This window comes from Oreochromis niloticus, linkage group LG10, assembly GCF_001858045.2.
Source record: "Oreochromis niloticus isolate F11D_XX linkage group LG10, O_niloticus_UMD_NMBU, whole genome shotgun sequence".
NCBI lineage: Eukaryota > Metazoa > Chordata > Actinopteri > Cichliformes > Cichlidae > Oreochromis > Oreochromis niloticus.
Window position 1 is genome coordinate 1,389,291 of NC_031975.2, and position 19,572 is coordinate 1,408,862.

At 41.4% G+C, this 19,572-nt stretch overlaps 1 protein-coding gene and 1 long non-coding RNA gene across 3 annotated transcripts in view; one reads left to right on the forward strand and one right to left on the reverse strand.

The window, feature by feature from the left end:
- Positions 1 to 368: 368 nt before the first annotated feature.
- The window catches only part of LOC100690150 (vacuole membrane protein 1), a 51,771-nt gene continuing 32,567 nt past the window's right edge, over positions 369 to 19,572 (forward strand). The window contains exons 1-5 of one of the 2 annotated variants that reach the window (XM_005463009.4): positions 369 to 526; positions 2,059 to 2,158; positions 2,255 to 2,396; positions 6,654 to 6,744; positions 7,782 to 7,892. In XM_005463009.4, the coding sequence (XP_005463066.1) occupies positions 2,071 to 2,158; positions 2,255 to 2,396; positions 6,654 to 6,744; positions 7,782 to 7,892 (432 nt within the window). In that variant the 5' untranslated portion in view covers positions 369 to 526; positions 2,059 to 2,070. Of the gene's footprint in view, positions 527 to 2,058; positions 2,159 to 2,254; positions 2,397 to 6,653; positions 6,745 to 7,431; positions 7,563 to 7,781; positions 7,893 to 19,572 lie in introns of those variants that run through there. The other variant, XM_013265974.3, reaches the window with a different exon arrangement.
- On the reverse strand, positions 6,180 to 7,219 carry LOC112848071 (uncharacterized). The gene is made up of 2 exons (XR_003222017.1): positions 6,833 to 7,219; positions 6,180 to 6,716 (listed from the first exon to the last, which is right to left on the reverse strand). It is a non-coding gene; the product is annotated as an uncharacterized LOC112848071 (long non-coding RNA).

Consider the following 19,572-nt stretch of genomic DNA (forward strand, 5'->3'; position numbering starts at 1 on the left):
GCCGCTGGACAACTTCTTTTTTAACTCTGGCAAATGAGATGAGACAGGAACTCAAACACGCCAGCAGACAGCTGAGGTCTCTAGTGATGACCTGAAAAATGCAATGTCCTTAGTTTTGGGGTTGTTTTTTTCTAATTTGAGACGATGCCGTTCATGCATCCTCAATGTGAAACCTGCAGAGGACTGGAAAGTGTTAGAAGTGCGCTCCAGGAAAGTGATCCACTTATTTATAGAGTCTTAATTAGACTGCCTCTCTGGAGGTTTTACCAGGCAAAAGATGAAATCTCTCCCTCTTTCTGTGTTTGTGTCTTTCTTCTGTCAGCCCCCCCCCGCCCACCCTGAGCCCCAAGAAACCCAGCATCACTGCTCTATCCCTCACTGGCCCCCTTCATCACCACACCCTGCACTCGAGTTATGATGCAATTCGTGGGGAAGCGTGCTCTTGCCCTACATTGCTACTGGGGCTCCACCGCAGGTTTTTTTTTCACAAGCTCAGAGCTCATTGCAGACTAACACCAGCTGAACGGTGAGTGTACTCTCTGTGCATCATGCATTTCTAGAACAGACTTTGGTGTCATATTTAAGGCCTTTGTTTTTGTTTTGCACTCAATTCATAACCTGTCTCCAGTGTGCAGCTCATTTGTGTTTAACAAAAGTGTGAATCGATTACGCCGTATTGGATTTCTCATCTGGAAGTGTGTGCGCTCTGTCTTGAATTTCTCATTGTCCCTTGTAGTTACTCAACTGGTCTGAGTTGTTTTGGTAGAAGCGATTGCGCAATCGGGCGCTGGAGCAGCGCTGTGCTACTGAGTCTCACATAAGCAGAAGTGTCGTTATGAAACTGTTTACTGGGTACTGGCTGTGACGCACAGTTTGCAATTTAACTTCTGAACAAAATAGCTGTTCTGCAGAATAAAGCACACATTTGTGGCAGCAAAAGTTCATGTTTTGCACAAATGGACCGGTTTGGCACAGATTTCTATTGTCAGGATTGTTCACAGGATATGATGAACAGCATGGGTCTTGGACAAAGCTCTGTTTTCTCATGTTCAAAAGGGCAAATGATTTGTTGAGTGAGTGCTTCTAATGAGTGAAGGTTTGAAATCTGCGACTGAGTGTATGTGCAGTTCTTTATGTATAAGAAGAATATCATTTTTTGGTGTGCAACATCTCAGGAGCACAAAATAGTCTGCAAACTATTCACAGCTGTCAGTGTGAGCAGTTTCAGTGATCAGGAAGCGTGTTTTCATTGAAACATGCTGAACATACATTTGTGTTCAAGTTCTTGAACCTTCAGCAAGTGGAAGTCTTACCGCCAACAGAGGAATAATCATAAGGAGAAACTTTGTACTTCACATTCATCTGGGATGCATGTGCTGTGCAACTTTATTTTTGCAGATTTTAAACAGCCAGAGGTGCAGACCCAGGGCACAGAATAGAGGGATTAAACTCTGAGAGTATGTGTGTGTCTGCAAGAGCAACTGGCAATTCCACCAGATGGTGAGCTGCATCCCTCAGTGTCAGAGTCCCCATCTTGAGGCTCACTGATTCCTGAGAGACACGAGGCTCTGTAGTGACACACTTACATGCTTGCAGGCACGAGCACGGAGGTGTGTGGATCTCCTGTGAACAAATGAAGTGAGGAAGCATAAAACATAATACCGTCTTACACCGTTAAATCTATTATTTATACATATTGAAGTTAGGGAACAGTTCTTTGATTACTGGGAGAAACTTCTCAAAAGTTATCCGCACAGAAAAATGAACAAGATTTGCATGCGCTCCCAGTATCAGCGCTAATTAAAGTACTTATTAGGTCATGCACAGGTCTGACTGGGTTACTGGCGCTCTGCAGGATGCAGGAGTAGGAAAAACAGCAGCTGTTTACCCCGTGTGCGAGTGTGTATGGAGACATGCTTGGGAGTGGAGAATGTTTGGGGGTTCTCCGTGTTATTGAAAGCGACTCTGTGTTTGTTTTGGACCAGTAGTGCTTTCAGATCTGGCGAGCAGATCAGCGTGCGTGACGCTGCGCTCAAGGCCTGTCTCTTGTCTCGGCAGGACGCCTTCCAGATGAATGAGATGGCAAAGTGTGGGGCCGAAGGTGAACTACTTCAGAGGCGACTGGGTGTAAAGGAGCAGCAAAATGGGGAGCTGGGAGGTAAAGTCTAAAAATGCTTAATGATACTATAAGTGAAGCAGTATATAAATGTTTCCTGTGCTCCCACGTTTGTTCGTGTGTGTTCTTGAACAATAGAAGACTCGGGGCTCCCTGCAGATGGCGGGAGACAGACGGACTCGGATGAGCGCGAAGCCCTCGTGTTATGGAAGAAACCTCTGCTCACGCTTCACTACTTCACTCTGGAACTGCTGATCACCCTGAAAGGCTGGACATGGAGGTGAGAAACAGGGGAGCCTCTCCCCAAATGACTGCATGGTTCTGATCTGTTTTTGACTGTGGCATCATGAACGAGTGCTCTCAGTCAATAAGAGCTTTAACATTAATGATAATGTTAAAACAGGCAATGTGGTAACATTAGACTTTTGGGGAATTGGTAGGATACAATGCACAAACTATTTCAGTATAGGTTCTTTGCATCAGCTGTAAATCACTAATAAAAGGAGAAACTTGAAACATTTATGTCCTGTGAGTTTGTTTCACTGAGAAATCAACAAATAGATTTGTCACAGTTAAGCAGTAGTTTTTTCAGTATTATTTATAGTGACAGTTGCTGCTTTCATTGCACAAAAAGAGGAAGAGGCAGCACTACGCACTCCTCACTTACACAAAAAGGATAAAAACACCACCAGATCAGATGTAATGTTGATTGTCTCAGTGCTGTTAATCATTGTTTTATCTTCAGTCACACGTCTTCAGCACAGTACAACAAAAACACCACAGGATCTGTTTACATATAGATATATTTTCATTTTGCACTCCTCTTCCTTTCTACCAAGAAAGTATTTCCGCCACACACGCTGGCATGATCCCACCAACACAGCAACAACATCAGCTCAGACTCCGTCAGAATTTGTCTTGACAGCATGTTCCCTGTGGTGGAAAACATGTCTTTTGTACACCTAATAACAAAGAGCCCAGAAGAAGGTCAGAGTGTACTCTCAGGGGGGCCTTTGTGGTTAAGCGTGTCAGGACAACGTGTTTATTTTCTAAAACTACAAGAGGATGTGGTGAGCCGCAAGCACCACGAGCAGCATTGTGACTGAGAGAAGCTGCTACTCCCCAGCACACATGCAAACACATTAGGGCTTTAGTGCACTCGCATGCAGAGAGGTTTATCCTGGATGTTGTTAAAAGCGGTTTGCAATTTACAACATGTGGGAGTCCTCAAGGCAACAGACTGTCCTGTCTTGTGGCTATGCACTTGTTGTTCTTAATATGTAGGTAGCTTGTGAAACAATGGAGGATTAGGCATGTAGTGAGAAATCATTACAGTCAAATGAATAGAAATTCTGGTTTTAATTACAACACATTTGTAGTGTTTTTTTCTACTCTTGGATGTGTATGATTTCAAAGACAGGGGATATCCTTGATACTGTCATGGCACACACATAAGCCCCACCCACCTGCGGTTTACCTCAAGGCAAATTAAATCATGCAAAGATACTCTAACACAGCCCAAGAGTAAAACCTGGACTAAATCCTAATCTCATCATTAGATGTCACCAAATTGCAGATGACTGAATTCTGTTTTTTACCAGGTGTAAGAAAAATGACCACTGTCCATCTGTAGTAAGTGTAGGCTGTCAGTTCGCTGTTTACCTCAACTGTCAGTATGTTAATTTACTGTGAAGGAGTCTTTAAACCTTGTCAGATGAATCCAGTACCGGTGACAGTGAACCGTACTCCTGAGTGATGTGATATGGAGTTGAGGTGTTGCAGCTATTCTGAACTTTTCAGTAAATACTGCTGTTAGCTTCGCGTTAGCTGCTGTTAGCTTCGCGTTAGCTGCTGTTAGTCTCAATGAGCTGCTCTTTGAAGTGGGTGTAACACTGTTGGACATTAACTGGCTAATGTTAGCTTGTGACCAGCTGTTGTTGTTTAGCCAGCTCATTGTCAGAGCCCTGACTTCAGTTAAGGAGATGAGGCTGGAGGTGAGTCGGAAAATGAGGGAGAAGAAAAACATAAGAAAAAGAGATGTGAAAATTAGAGATGGACCAATCCGATATTACGTATCGGTATCGGTCTGATACTGACCTAAATTACTGGATCGGATATCGGCCAGAAATAAAAAATGTAATCCGATCCATTAAATATCAAAAAAGCACCTCACAAAACTTGCAACACGGTGTAACTCGGCTCATAACCATAGCACGTCGGAGCAGTGTGCATCACGTGATAGAGCGGATGTGTAGCCTTAACCAGCATTTCATCTCCGAGGAAGTTATCCCAGAGAGAAGTAAAGCAAGTGTGTAAGTTCATCTCTGAATGTTTGTAAAGCGTTCCCACGTTTAGCTTAACAACCGATATATGGAGCGACTGCCTCTCTCTCTCTCTCTCCTGCTGCTACTTCAATCATGAAACTGATCAATGATCAGCTGATCGGCTTTTCTGTCGTGAGTCCGTCTCTCTTCTTTGTTTTTGGCCCACTTTGCACCAGAAAGAGGAAACCAGCGGCTGAACAACAGCAGCACGTTTAACCTTGATAAGCTGTTGTTAGAATGTATTTAATATTACTTTCTACACCAGGATCCTTTTCTACGTAGCTGACGGCTGGTAACTGTGCAGGGGCGGATCTAGCAAAGTGTAGCCAGGGGGGCCGATAGGGCATGAACAGGGAAAAGGGGGCACAAAGACATACTTTTCTTTCTTATTCTCATTTAAAATGTCGAGCTTTTAATAAATAATTATCTGAATCTTACACCCAAAGTTTTAATCTGATGTAAAATGTATAGAAGTCCATTACTGTATATAGTAACTGTTAAGTCTAATATACCCTAGTAAGCTATAGTACTTTTCCTTTGGGAAGGTACCATCTGTGCAGTCTGCAATTCTGTTGAAGAAAGATGTTGAATCTATTTAATTATTCTTGAAAAATAATTTATTTCTGTGCATTTTTTTTTCACCCTGCATCAAATTAAAGTTGATTACATCGATTAAGCATCATGAGGTGGGGGGTTGGGGGTGGTTCCCTATTTTTTTTTTCGCTGGGAGTTTGCAACCCTATTAGTTAGGTTGCTTAATATTTCTGCTAAGTACTCTTTAAAATACCAGAATAGGGAGGATGGAGGAGGTTTAAGTTTATTAGATTGATCAGTGTTGCTGAACTATAAAATATTTTGGGTGCAGTGTATTTTTTACATACAGGTATAACAGAATAGCTTTAGTGTTGTTGTTTATTTAAACTGGAGTATGAACTTATACAAAATGCAGCAAGATATTAAAAAAACAGTTTTATTGATTAAAAAACACACTATATCGGATTCATATCGGTATCGGCAGATATCTAAATTTATGATATCGGTATCGGACATAAAAAAGTGGCATCGTGCCATCTCTTGTGAAAATATACATGCACAGATGTTAAATGGCTGTAAATGTAGCCGGTCTTTAGTAACATGTAAAACAGCGACATCCATCTCCGACCACTGTATTGAAGTTGGAGAGGTGTGGCTTCCACAAACAGGCAGCTGCTCCTATGTATTTTTAATGGATTAATTCTGAGTTTATTTGAATTCCATTTTTGGGGGGAAAACAGTTCTATTCTATTCTATTTCTCTAATTAACTACAAGAACCAGTTTCCATGTCAGTGCTAATGCGGTGTGCACCGGTACCTGAAATAAGTGAAGCCGACAGCACATGGAGACAACTGTTTGCTCTCCCGTCTCACTGGGGGCTAATTTTATGCTACTCTAACTTTTCCTTTAATCAACCCTAATTATTTGCACCTGGGGCAGCGGCGCATGCGCTTCTGTTCACCGATGTCTCCCTGTGAGCTTGGACAGTAAATATGTGGAAGAAACAGTTTTAACAAACGCACAGACTGAGTCTAACCTTTGCTACAGGTTTACACGTCCTGAGTCATTGGACAGGGTTAGCCAAGGTTAGCTTAGTATCAACCATCAGTTTAGTAAACCTGATGATAGCAACCAGTTAGCTTCTGTCCTTTTTGTTTTTTTCATAAAACGTTTAATTCTAACATTCAAGATAAACACGTGAACATGATCTTTTTAAACTATTAATTTCGTCAGTCCACAGCGAAGCTGAGTGTACAATAACGTATCTCTTGTTTTTCAAAGTCCATAAATATCAGTCTTTGCTGCTGTCGCGACAAAAGTTTCTGCTCTGTTCTGTATAAAGTTCCTCTAATATTTTCTCCCCTGCACACATGTTAATGAGGTGAAAGTAACGCACTTATGGCCGAGCACATGCTTTTATAGGCTGTATATGCTCGGATCTGTTCCCCATCTGGAAACACGGCCTCGTATGGGTGAAGAGCTGCAGTGATTTGATTAGCTTCCAACAGATGTCTCTCTTGTCCAAAGTTGAAATCCTTTTCTTTCACTAACACTTCCTTGTTGACGATCCCTCTGGCGTCATACTTTCATTCCCCTGCTAAACATTGTCTTTCTGCTTTGTTTTCCACCAACTTCCGTCTCAAGTTTGTCCACCTTCATTCGTTCCTTCTTCATCCAGGCTCTGGCAGCAGAGACAGACTGTGTTTGGCCTGCTGATCCTGCTCATCCTCCTCTCCATTGCCTATCGTATTGAAGGAGCACACACAAAGGTGACTAAAACTCTGCACATATTGTATTTCTTGGTGTAATGTAGTTGGTCCTGTGGCAGTCACTTTTTTGATGATTATATTTTCTTACCTTTTCCCCACCGCAGCACTGAATGCAATATGTATATTTGCTGCAGGGTTGTCCTGCCCATGCAGTCACATCAGCTGTAGCGAGTGCTTGAAATCTGTGGTTTCATCAGTAGTTATTGTCTGACAGCTGATATTTGCATAAACGTGCTTAGTTGTATCTGCCAGTTTCTTATAAATATACTTCTAAATGTCCAAATGCAGCATGCCGTGCTATACAGTCCCCCAGAGACGGTTCACATTTTTGCTGTTTTTGAACCCCACTGGAATACGCAGGAAAGAAAATCAGCGTTATTTACAGTGTTTGGAGTTGTGTAATCACTTCTCAGTAACTACACGTAACAATCTCCCTTGGCTGGCACTGCGCTTCCCAGAATCCTGCCAGTAAAGTGAGAGAGCGTGTGTGCTGTTGTTGTGTTCCTGGGTTTCCTGGGAAATGGAGTCACTGGTCAGAGCCCCCACCCCACCTTCTCCCCTCTTCCCGTAATCTACACACTCCATGCTTCCTCCTGAAAACAACCTGCCTGGGCTTCCAGGAGGAGGTGTAAACAGCAGTGATAGATGGAGTGATAGTGGGGGATGAACAGGAGGAAAAGGAACAGAGAGGGAGAGATCTTGGCTTTCTTGTGTTTGCTTGTTGTGTAAGAGCTGGCTGCCACCAGAAAAGAATAATGCTGCTCTGTGCTGAACACTCCTACCCTACAGCTCTGTCATTTAAACTCAACAACCTCAAGGTTTCTCCCTCACTCTCCTTCCTCTCCCTCTTTCTTTTCCCAGCCTTTAGAGGACCCTCTGTTTCACACACTTTTGCTCTCACCTCCTCTCACTCTGTCCCTTCCTTGCTCACACTGTGCACACCCCCCTCCCTCCCCTTCCCCTTTTCTTGTTTTCTTCACACTCTGTGCATGTGTCTCTGCCATGTGGTTGACCGTCCCTCTCTCTGGCCTCTGCAGTATGTGTGCTACATGGAGAAGAAGACGCTGTGGTGTGCCTACTGGGTCGGTCTGGGCATCCTCTCCTCTGTGGGTCTTGGCACTGGCTTGCACACTTTCCTCCTTTATCTGGTAAGACGGCATTTTGTATGAGTGTTCACTCTTTCACGCTGCAGTTATTCACTTGTCTATGCATGCCTGTGACAGGGCTCAGAGCCGATGGATGATGGTGGTGCTGTGACGCAGGTCTTAAAAAAGCTGGGTTTGATGCTGCTTTTAATAAGAGCACTGATAAAGAGATTTTGGAGGCTCCATGTGCACTTGCACGCTTGCACACGCATGCGTGAGTGTGCTAATGTGGGTTTGCGTGCGTCTGCGTTTCACAGTGAATAGGCGCTTTGGTAGCCACGCTGTTTTGACAGGCAGTCCAGGAACAATCGCACTCAGTGACCCTCTGACTGAGTGCACATGAGGATAAAAACACTCTCCCTCCCCCGATCTGAGCTCTTTCTCTTTCCTTTCTCCCCACTTTCCTGCTCCCTACTGTGAGGCTCACTCTCACTTTCTGTCACTCCCTCTTCTTACTTTCTTTTTTGTGCCTCTCCTCTCCGCACACTCCCCGTTTTCTCTTCATCTCTCTTTTTAATCTAGTGCCAGGCATGTTGGCTTTTGCGTCTCTAGCGCTGACGAGAGCAGGGTCCCCAAACATCTGCTTGTTTGACTACTCTCAGTCCATCTGTCATCAGGGAGTCCACCGTCACACTCTTGTGCCCTGACCCAGTGGAGCTGAACTGGAAACTTTGAAGTGCGTGTCCTCCATGCTGCTGTTTTTAAAAGCCAACTCTGGTGCTCTGAAATGTAATTTGAGAGGCGTTCCTTTGGTTTTTTTTAGTCCGATAGTGGTCCGGCTCACTTTCTTTGCCAGTAAGATGTCACCATCTAGTGAGCATGGCCGTTACTGCAGGCGGTGGTGTCACTGGGTTCATGACAGAACTTGATGATCCTTGCTGGAGCGGCTCTTGTGCATTTTTATAGAGATTTGACTCATACTGTTGCTCGAGAGCTGATACTGGGATTTTTAATCAAAGAACTTCATGACTTAAAAAAAAAAAATGTACAGAATTTCTAATAAAAATAGTTTGAACAGAATTACTTTTAAGCATTTAGTGTTTCACCGTAGGAAGGAAGTGCTCCTTACTGACAAAAAACATCGTGGTCAGGCAAGAATAATCAAACCCACACAAACAGAGATTTGCCAAAAGATGTCTTATTTGACGACTCATTTGTGTCATTGCCTCGTATCCAAATTTTGATAGGTGTTGGCCAATCCAAAAAGTACAAAAGTGGCCTTGGAGAATTATAATTATACATCTTCTTTTCTGTAGAAGCGCTGCTAAATGAGCCGCGTAGATTACTCTGTGATTTTCTAGATTTCTGGGTCCTGAAAAAATATTTTTGACAAGTGGTAAGTGAGCAGTGGAGAAAGCTAGCAGGCTTCTTGTTCTGTTTTTAGGAACTGGGTCTGGGTCAGTGATTGTAAGTGGGTCAAGTGCAAAGCACTCGCTAAGATGTCTCCACAAACTTTTAAGTCCAGCACATGCTGATTGACCCTTCTGGGCCTACTTTCCATTGTGTTCATAAGCTGGAATGACAAGTTAAAAAGGCAAAACTGAAGTTCATCTTCAGGAGCTCTCGATGTTCATCACTACCAAGTCAACATTTGGGAAACACACCACCGCTTGTAACAGAGGTGCTTCCTGCGACTGTGCCGAGCTGATAGATCAACGATTTTATGAAAGGATATTGATGGATATTAAACATTATTTAAAGAAAACGCTGACAAATATGTATTCAGCTTGTAAAAAGTGTGACATTTACTCGGGTGGTTCTCTGACACTTACATTTATACTGTTGTTTAAAAAGATGAAATCAAGGATGATGCCACTTAAGGAATTTTAGACATTTTTAGATATTTTCTGTCCTTTATAGTTTAAAATGATTCAGTAATTAAATCGTTGTTAGATGCAGATGATAAAACTAATTGTATGCCAGAGCTCAGATTACTTTACTTCAAATTTGAATCTAAACATTGAAATTCAGATTTTTTACGAACAATACTTTCCTGCTGTTTCAAAACAGCGTTGGGGGATCGGACGAGTAAAACTGACCATCAGGATTTGTTGTTAGGAAATACGGTACGAGTTTGTTTTTATTCAGTGTCAGTAGATGGTGCAAGTGGCCTTAACATGTCTATAAGGCAGCAAAAATCACACGAATTCACAATAGAGTTGTAATTTTTTATCCAGTTTTGTGGTTTAAAAAAACCCCACATTGTAAAGCATTGTAGCTTCCTCACATATTCACACGAATGATCCTGCTGAAAAGTGTAATGTTAATGTTAAAAATGGTCTCTGTAAAGAATAAACTGGACACTGATCTGTTTATTTACTTAACAAATGTTTAACAGTGTCGTGTATATATGAGCAGCCAACAGTTAAAAAGCACATGATTGCACATAATGAACCAAAAACTGTAAAAAGTGCATTATTTAGTATCTTTATGTAAATTTGTAGAAAAATGTGACTCCTTCAAAGTTTAAATACCCTCGAGGTCCCTTTCAGCGCTGCTTTCACGTGACCTCACACATGACACTGAGCTTTCTGTAACTTTTCTTTTTTATAATTATTTCTCCTGCAGTAACTGTTACATTTTTTCCCCTCAGCCACAGTGTTCACTCTGATGTAGGAAGTCTAAGAGGTGAGCTTACGTTGATATACCGGTCCTAAACTGCTAATAGATTAGCTGGAAATAAATGACTCCACATCATATATTATTAGGCTACTTCCTTAGAAATTGGCGGGAAGCAGTCAACATTGTGAAAACAGCACGGAGGCTCCAGCAGGGGGGGGTACTGAGCCTGTATAGGCAAACCAACCCAGTCAATGAAACCAGAACAGAAGTGGCAGCTCCTCTGTTTTCTGACATGGCGAATTGCTACCCCGTGTCTCCGCTCTGTGTTTGCGTCCTGCTGAGACTGTGGGAGATCTTTGTGCGTCGTTCAGCACTGGTTAATGGAGAAAGATAAAAAGCTGCAACTCAGCCGTAGAAAAGGGGGAAAGGCACACTTGGCACATCATCAAGTGTACTTTATCCAGCTGCTCTGAGAAAGGAGGTCGTGGGTGGGTGCTCACAATACAGACTATGAAAGCGGCCGCAAAGGCGTTACAAAAAGTGCACGTGTGTGTACACTATAAGTCCTGCACCTGTGCACACGTCCACCGAAACGACTGTGGCGATCGCTGTGATGAGCGGGACCAGCTTTAAGTTATGAGTGACGAGTCATGTCACTGCTGTGTGAGTCCTAACTGAGACGGGGTTAGCACAGAAAGCGGGGAACGTCGTAAATATTTTAGAAGAGAGCTCATCTGAGTCATCCACCATTAAATTACTTTCAGTAATGACTGTTGCCATTAAGTCATTATGGGCAGCATGAAAATTGTTGCGCTCCATGTTAAGTCAACAGAAACAATGAATTAAAGTCATTATAATCGAAGCTGCGCACATTTCTGTTTACATAATAACAGCTCGGGTCGTCTTTTTTTGCAGCTTCTTTACTTTGAGTGGACTTGTGAGTGAGAGGTGCAAACACGTGCATACATTTCAGCAGTTAGGAGGATAAATGAGTCAACAACAAACAAAACGTGTTTGTATACGACTTATCATTTGTGTTTCGAACAATGTGAATAAATAAAACCAGCGGATCGTCTAAATAAATGAACATTCTGTAGTTTTCTATATTGAGATTCTTTTAGGATTGCTAAATTATAGGTTGCACAGGAGGTTTGTGCAGAATATACAGAGTTTCCCCAGCAACCCTCCTAAAATTAACTTTTGTCTGTGGGCAATTACCAGGAGCACAGCTTTAATTAGTGCCAACTATCACTAAGCTCTGAGCAGGTCTGTGAGTGTGGCTTCCACACACTGTCCCTGAATTGTCGTCGCTGTCGCTGTCGCACAGTTTTCTGGATCAGCTGCTGTTGTATAGTTAAGTGCTCTCCGCTAATTCGGGCTAATAAAGCCATGTCAGTGTACTGAGCTAATAACTGGGTCATGTGTTCCTGAGATGCCCCAGCGCTCACTCTCCTGCCCACTGTGGGCCTGGTACAGTGATGCGTCCTGCTATAATGCCAGAAGCAAACAATAGGAAACCTTCACCGTCACCTAGACAGAAACCTGGGTGCTTTGTTTGAGTTGTGATTCATGCTGCTCGGCAGTCTGACCTGGTCGAATTTTCCACTACTTGTTTCTTTTTTTTCCTAGTATCTGTGTGTGTGTGTGTGTGTGTGTGTGTGTTTTGCTGTGTCACTTCACCAGCGAAGCTGTTTGAGAACTGATTAGCTGAGGGAGCTCCTGGGAAAGCTGTAAAGGTGACCTTCTAATTCGTGGGGTTTAATTTGCCCTGAAAGAAGTTACTTGGCTTTACCCACACATGTTCATACATGACCAGCAGTCATTTCTCTGTTCGCCAAAGAGACGACTGATACCTTGCATACACATGAACCAGAACATGGGTGACACATCAGGATCGAGTTCAATTTCTTGAAAAGGTACTGTTGACTCACCGCTGCTCTGAAGTAATGGATCTCTCCCTTTAATTGCAATGCCTCTTAAATTCAGTTTAAAGCCATTCATTTTTAACTACATCTCGACAGTGTGTCAGAACCTTTATCACATGGTTCTGATGCTCTCGCTGATGAAGAGGCAGAATTACTACGTAACACTGCAGCTGTTACAGAAATGACTGAAACAGGAATATAACTGCAAACAAGACTTTTACTTCCTGTGGAAAAAAAAATGGGAGAAAAAATTGTGAAAAGTACGCAGCACAATTACTTTCATTCATGATTTTTAAGTAATTCATTTCCTTCATTAGTTTGGAGACATAAATATGCCCAAACATCTTGTGACTTACTCATCTTCACCAAAGTTTTTCAAAAATGAATACCAGAGAGATGTGTAAATGGGAGCTTTGTGTGTGTGTGTGTGTGTGTGTGTGTGTGTGTGTGTGTGTGGTATTTCTAATGGCTTCTCCGTCTTAACTGTCTCACCTCAGCTATCCAAAGCATGCGTCTCTCTGTGTCTTAGAGGCCCCAGGAGTCCTGGTAATACTAAGTACAACAACTATTCGTTCTGAAACACACACACCCACACGCACCCACACACAGCCACACACCCACACGCACCCACACACAGCCACAGGAAGCAAATCCTGGGCCAAAGTGGGCTTAGTGTGTAGCCAGTCTGGAATGGCACCAACAAACCCCAGAACAAGCCAAACCTGACCAGACCAAACCAGAGCTCTGCTGGCAGACTGTGGTTGTTGAGCTTTTTTCAAGCATAGTTTTGTTATGAAATTCTTTCATAAAGGTCACTCGGTGCTTTTCATTCGTGCACCCTCAGGTGGATCTGTTGGGCCGGCGCTCAGTCGTACTCCACGTTCTGCAGATAAGGACTCTCTGTGGGTACCAGGAGTCTGTTTTCCTGTGTTAGTGATATTTGTAGATTGTGAGAATGAAAGATACATTTTTGGTTTTTTTATTTTGGTTAGGACTTGAGCAACTGATTATTTAAAATCTTTGGAATATATAATATAAAAAATTAATTACAATTTCTCCACTAACAATGATACTTGTGATATGAGTCAGTTAAAAATCTTTGCAAATTAAAAAACGCTCTGTCATTGGACTCTAAACTTGGTTACTTTAGGTCAAATTTCATATTTAATTTCATCAACAGATTTTTCTGTTCATCGGCTAAATTCTTAAATCTCTTGTTGTGAATCACAGTAAAAGTGAAAAGGACAAAAAAAGCTTATTAGGGTTGTTCAGTACTTGAATGTTTTCACTGTGCATTAAATCTGAGCTGACTGACTGGCTACCTCAGTGTGATTTAATTTCAAGTGCAAAAGCAAAAATGCGCCAAATTCGACTCGTTTTTCATTCTGAACATTTGTTTTGCTGCTCAGACGTTAGAAGAAAAAACTCATTCAACCGTAATCGATTTAAAACAACAAATATGGACCCTGGCAAATATATGTAATTCAGTGTATTAACTATAAATTTAATTTAAAATCATTTGAAATGATTGAAGCTGATTATCTGTTTAAACTTTATTCCAGTGAACATTTAATGTCAGAGTGTTTCTCAACACAAAGTCCTATGGTGAAACCAAACGGATGTGTGTGTGTGTGTGTGTGTGTATTTCCCACCCACTCCTCTCTCTGTCTCCCTGCTCCATCACTGGCCTCTCTCCCGAGCTCTCTTGCCTCCCTCAGAGATCCCGACCACGGCCTCTTCATAACGAACTAACCTCTAATGTTTGTCCTGCGCTGCCTCCAGCAGGCTCCCACTGTAAGAAGTGGTGAGCAGGTTATGCTGGCTGGACCATGTCTAATGTTCTTAAATGGCCCTTAACAACCACAGTGACCTGTTAATGACTGGACTATCGTGCGGTCGTGGGCACTGAAAAGTGCTCAGTTTATGGTCACCCATTAATGTCTTGTTTGGGCCACGAAAGCATCTGCATTTGCCACTATAGACTAACAAGGAGTCCACTCTGTGACTGGTGGCTGGAACAATGATTTGATATTTGATTTGTGAGAAGAAAAGAAGAATCTGAAATCAGGGACTGTGATATTTAATAGTGAACAATTTTAAAATTAGGACAAAAATACTAAAAACGGAGGAGAAGGAGAATAATGTGTGTTTATATATGATCTGCAAACTGACAAATGTGCTTGTGTTGTGTCGCTGCGTGCTAAAGGGAATGCACAGTGTTGTCATTCACTGTGACAAATAATGAAACTTTATTGTTCATTTATGAATGCATAATGAGTAAAATGTAGAATCCACTACATTCTCACTTGCTGCATTGCATTGAAGTCATCATGGTTAGGTTTCCAGACAGGCTTAGAGTTTGATTTTGATGTTCTTTGCTCATTTCCACAAAAAATGTACACTAAGCTGAGTTACAGTTACAGAACTCGTGTCTGTGCTCTGACTGTTGGTGTCATCATTCTCTGGCTGTCTGTTTATATTATTGTATAGTTTCTTATAACGTGCTAAGTACATGACAATAAAGACTTTGAATTCAATTAAAACAAACAAACAAAGGGCTCCTAAAAATATCCAAATCTGCCACTTAGAATGAAGTTTGTGTCTTTGTTACTGGCATAAGGGGTAAAAAAGGGTCTACTGCACATACTGACTTTAGATTTAAAAAATCCCACACCGATATATTTTGTTTCATTTGACATTTGCTCTGTGTTTGGACCGTGCACTCCCACTCCCTCTATATTTATGATATGGTCACCACGCATGCAGACACGCACCCCAGATCCAAAGCGAGTCCACAGTCTGTGTGGATGTACTCATACACAGGAGTGGGGATCCCAGGCACTGGTTTCTGCACGTCACCACAGGAATGCCAGCAATGTTGTCTCCAGTATGGATCCCATTGTGTCAGAGAAAGGAGTTTTGTCAGAACCGATGTGTAATATGGTGGCTGCAAACATCTTCAGCATTGGGCAGACGTCAAAACAAACATGGCCAGGAGGTAGATTTATTTATTTAGTATTATCATTTTTAACCTCCTAAGACCCGAACTCTTTCGTGGCATGCATTTTTAATTTCTCTTTGCTATTTGGGCTGATTGGGACCCGATGAAAGTAAAAACAAAGAATGAACGATTTTTATTTTTTTTTACCTGACTTTTGTTTCTGAGAAACATGAGATCCACATATGAGGACATTCACTTTAAATTTTGATAGAGCATCAGCAGTATAATGTCCTCGTGAGTGGATATCAGGCCCTTGTAGAGCAAAGTTTAGTATTTTGCTCTAGACAACCCAAAATGTGATGTCCACATATGTGGACGCCAGGTCCTAGGAGGTTAATAGTGATCGGCACAGAAGAACGCTTTCTTGGGAAAAACAAAAATTCCCGTGTATGTTCTACTGTCGACATATTTGATGCTTATTTGTTCATATGTGTACTAATGCACTGGATAAAAACAAATATGCAGTTGGTATTTTTGTTGATCTCAAAAAGGCCTTTGACACAATCAATCACTCAATTTTATTGGATAAATTGGAAAGATATGGTATTCGAGGGAAAGCTGGTAACTGGTTAAAAAGTTACCTAACGGGTCGGGAACAATATGTTAGCATAGGGCATTACCATTCAGAGAAACTTGGTATTACATGTGGTGTTCCCCAAGGGTCAGTGTTGGGACCAAAACTTTTCAATGTGTACATAAATGATATTTTTGATGTTTCTCAAGTACTTAAACTCATACTGTTCGCAGATGACACCAACATATTTTTCAGCAGCGATGGTTATACTGATCTTGTAATGACCGTAAACAGGGAGCTAAAATTAATAAAAAAATGGATGGATATAAATAAATTATCATTAAATATAAGTAAAACTAAAGCAATGTTTTTTGGTAATTTAAAATATAATATAGAATTACCAATCATCATTGAAGGTGTACCAATTGATAATGTGAGTGAAAACAAATTTTTGGGAGTCATAATTGATAACAAAATTTCATGGAAACCCCACGTCAGACATATAAAAACCAAAATTTCCAGAAGCCTCGCAGTTTTGAACAAAGTGAAACCATACCTTGATAAAGATGCACTTCGTACTCTGTACTGTACTCTGGTTCTTCCATATTTCACATATTGTGTGGAAGTGTGGGGAAACACATATAAAAATACAACTAATCCATTAGTTACAGTACAGAAACGAGCACTGCGTATTATTCACAAGGCTGGTTATCTAGATCATACTCACAAACTCTTTCTTCAGGCAAAGTTACTTAAATTCCAGGATCTGGTTAATTACAATACAACCATAATCTTATACAAAGCTTTTAATAAACTTCTACCTGCAAATTTACAAACTATATTTGAAATTCGAGAAAGAGGTTATAATGTGAGAGGCTTCGGAAAATTCAAATTACCCAGAATTCGAACAACCCGTAAAGGTTTTTGTGTGTCTGTATGTGGTGTGAAAATCTGGAACAGTCTGAGTTTACAACTGAAACAATGCAAAAATATTCATAGATTTAAATTCCTCTACAAACAGTTGGTCTGGTCACAGTATACTCAATAATGGTGTTAGTGTGCTCTGTAATGTCTTTTCTCTTACCATTGCTGGTATATATTCAAAAAAAAAAAAAAAAAAAAGTGTGCGTGTATGTATGTACATATATGTCCATGTGTGTGTAGATATATATGTACGTATGTTTATGTATGATGCTTTGCAACGATGGGCGTAGCTGTGGGAAGCTTATTGTTTTTGTTGATGAGTGAGTATAGGGGTGGGATTTAATAAGTTTTCTTCATCCCACTCCTTTTCAGGTAATTTTTGTTTGTTTTTTTTTTTGTTTTGTGCACTTTATGTTCAACATATGTATTTTGTTGTGCCTGAAATGAACAAATAAATGAATGAAAATGAATGAATGAATGAATGAGTCAGAGGCCAAATGAGACGGAGAGCAGCTCCCTGACAGTCGTGGGTTGGGCCGCAGATTAATATTGAATCACCTGGACAACATGAGAGGACTGGACTTTTGTGTAAACTGAGAAGCGGTGACACAGCAACGGCTGAGAGCGAGAGAGAACGACTTCTCGGAGTCACGCAACGCTCGCAGTCACTCCATTGGCAGGCTTTCTGTGTGTGTTTGGTAAACAAACGTTACCCAAGATCGAGCAGGGAGGTGTGAACAAGAGGAATTTTTTTCTTTCCTGTCCACAAAAATATTTTGCTTGATGACTTTGTCTGCACACATAAGTTGTGTTAAGTATCTGAGGGCAGAATGATCCCACTGGAGAGTCAGTGAGGCAGGACATGAGCCAGGGGAGGATCCAGTCTGACTGGGTCAGTGCTGGGAGTTTCTAGGCTTCTCTTTCTGGGTCACTAAAGATTTTCCTCATTTGTCTTCTGCTTTGATAAGCAGTGCATGAGCAGCCATTTCTTCCCTCCAAGTCCTGGGAGGATGATGTGAAGTGTTAGTGTGACTAACATTGTGTTTCAGGAGTTAGTCTGTGTCATCTAAGAGGAGGGCACTGTTCCTAGAGAAGACATGGCAGCTTCCTGTTGCCTCACACACACACCGCTCTCCTGCCCTCCCACGTTCCACTCTGTCCTGTCCTGCCTTGTCCCATGCAGCTCCGGAAGTTCCACCCCCACCCTGGGCTTGCCAGATTGCTTTTGTGCTGCATTGCGTGATGCCAAACTGCCCCTGTGCGTCACTGGGAGCACCCTTCCTACACACACACACATTGTAAATACATGCTGCTTTGTCACACCGTCCTACTCGTGGGCTTGTCTTTATTTGTATTATAGAGACGGTTGGGTAGTAACTGGTAGTGCAAAAGTTTTGCTTTATATTACACGTGCATACATTAGTGGGAATATTATTATTTAAAAAATGTTCACTTAGTGACCTATGAAGTAACTGACTGCATTTTTAAAGTTACCCGTCCTCTCCTGTTTGTATAAAACTGGATCAGGTGATCTTATCATCCTCCTGATAACCACCAAGCATGTGTTTCTGTGTCATTTTCAGATAGCAAACTTTAAAAACCGGATTTCTTTTTGTCTTCAGCCAGCAGAGCATTGGCAGAACAGCACGTTAATTTCAAACAGTGATTAACAAAGTCACATGAATCATTTTTTATTAAGAGCCTTTTGCGTTAAATTGCTTCTGTTTAAATTAAATGTCATCCTGACAGAAATGTGGTGAATGTTTGTTTTGATATTACTGAGTTTAATTCTCAGTCTCCACAGGAGCATTATGGGTGCTGGGGGGCAGGAACATGCACACCGACACCTCTCTATACTCCGGTAAGCCTCACTGAGGCAGAAATGTAAACCAGACCAAAGATACCATCGCTCCCGTCGGGCAACAGCAACAGTCACAAACTGTCTGAGGACATCCACAACTTCTCTTCTCTTTCCTTCATTATTATTACTTAATTATTGTAATTGCACGTGTACGGGTATGGCTCCACTTAACTGGATGTATTGATCTGCTTGTCAGTGGGAAACGCTGGTCACGAGCTTAGAAACTGTTGTGTTAATAAAACACATCAGAGCTTCTTTCTTTTTGTTTCTTTAAATATCACAAAGCAAACCCCGTAAAAGTTACTGGAACAAAAAAACAAGTAAAGTGTTTTTTTAAATGTCGTTTATCTCGTCCAATGAGCTGTTTTTTTTGTTTGTTTTTTCAAACCAATACTTTGATCTTATTTTCGTTTTTTCATTTTTGTGTTTTTTTGGTACAAAGTTAAACCCGTGCACCATCCAAAGCCCTTTCTGCTCAAACCCGTTTGATATTGTGGGCCACATACAGCCCACTTTGATCTTTAGTGGGCAGATCAATGAAAATCCCCTTTCTTTCACTGTACAGACGTTTATTTGCACATTTAACACTGAAGATATCTTAATATTAGAAAACGATGTGCAATCACGTGCTATTTCTGTACATGATAGAGAAATGCTGCTGTAGTAAATACATTGTAAGAAATGTGTGAAATTACATTTTCACATACAGACTGTCATACATAATTATAAAACTGAAAGTTTTTTATTAAAAATAACTTTTCTGCCTTTTAATGTTTCATCTATTATCTACTTCCTGTGGTATAGTATGAGTGGCCACGGGGAGCTGATGATGAAAATACAGTTAGAAGAGCAAAATGAATCGATTGGACGGGAGTCAGGCTGACCCGAGGCCTCGC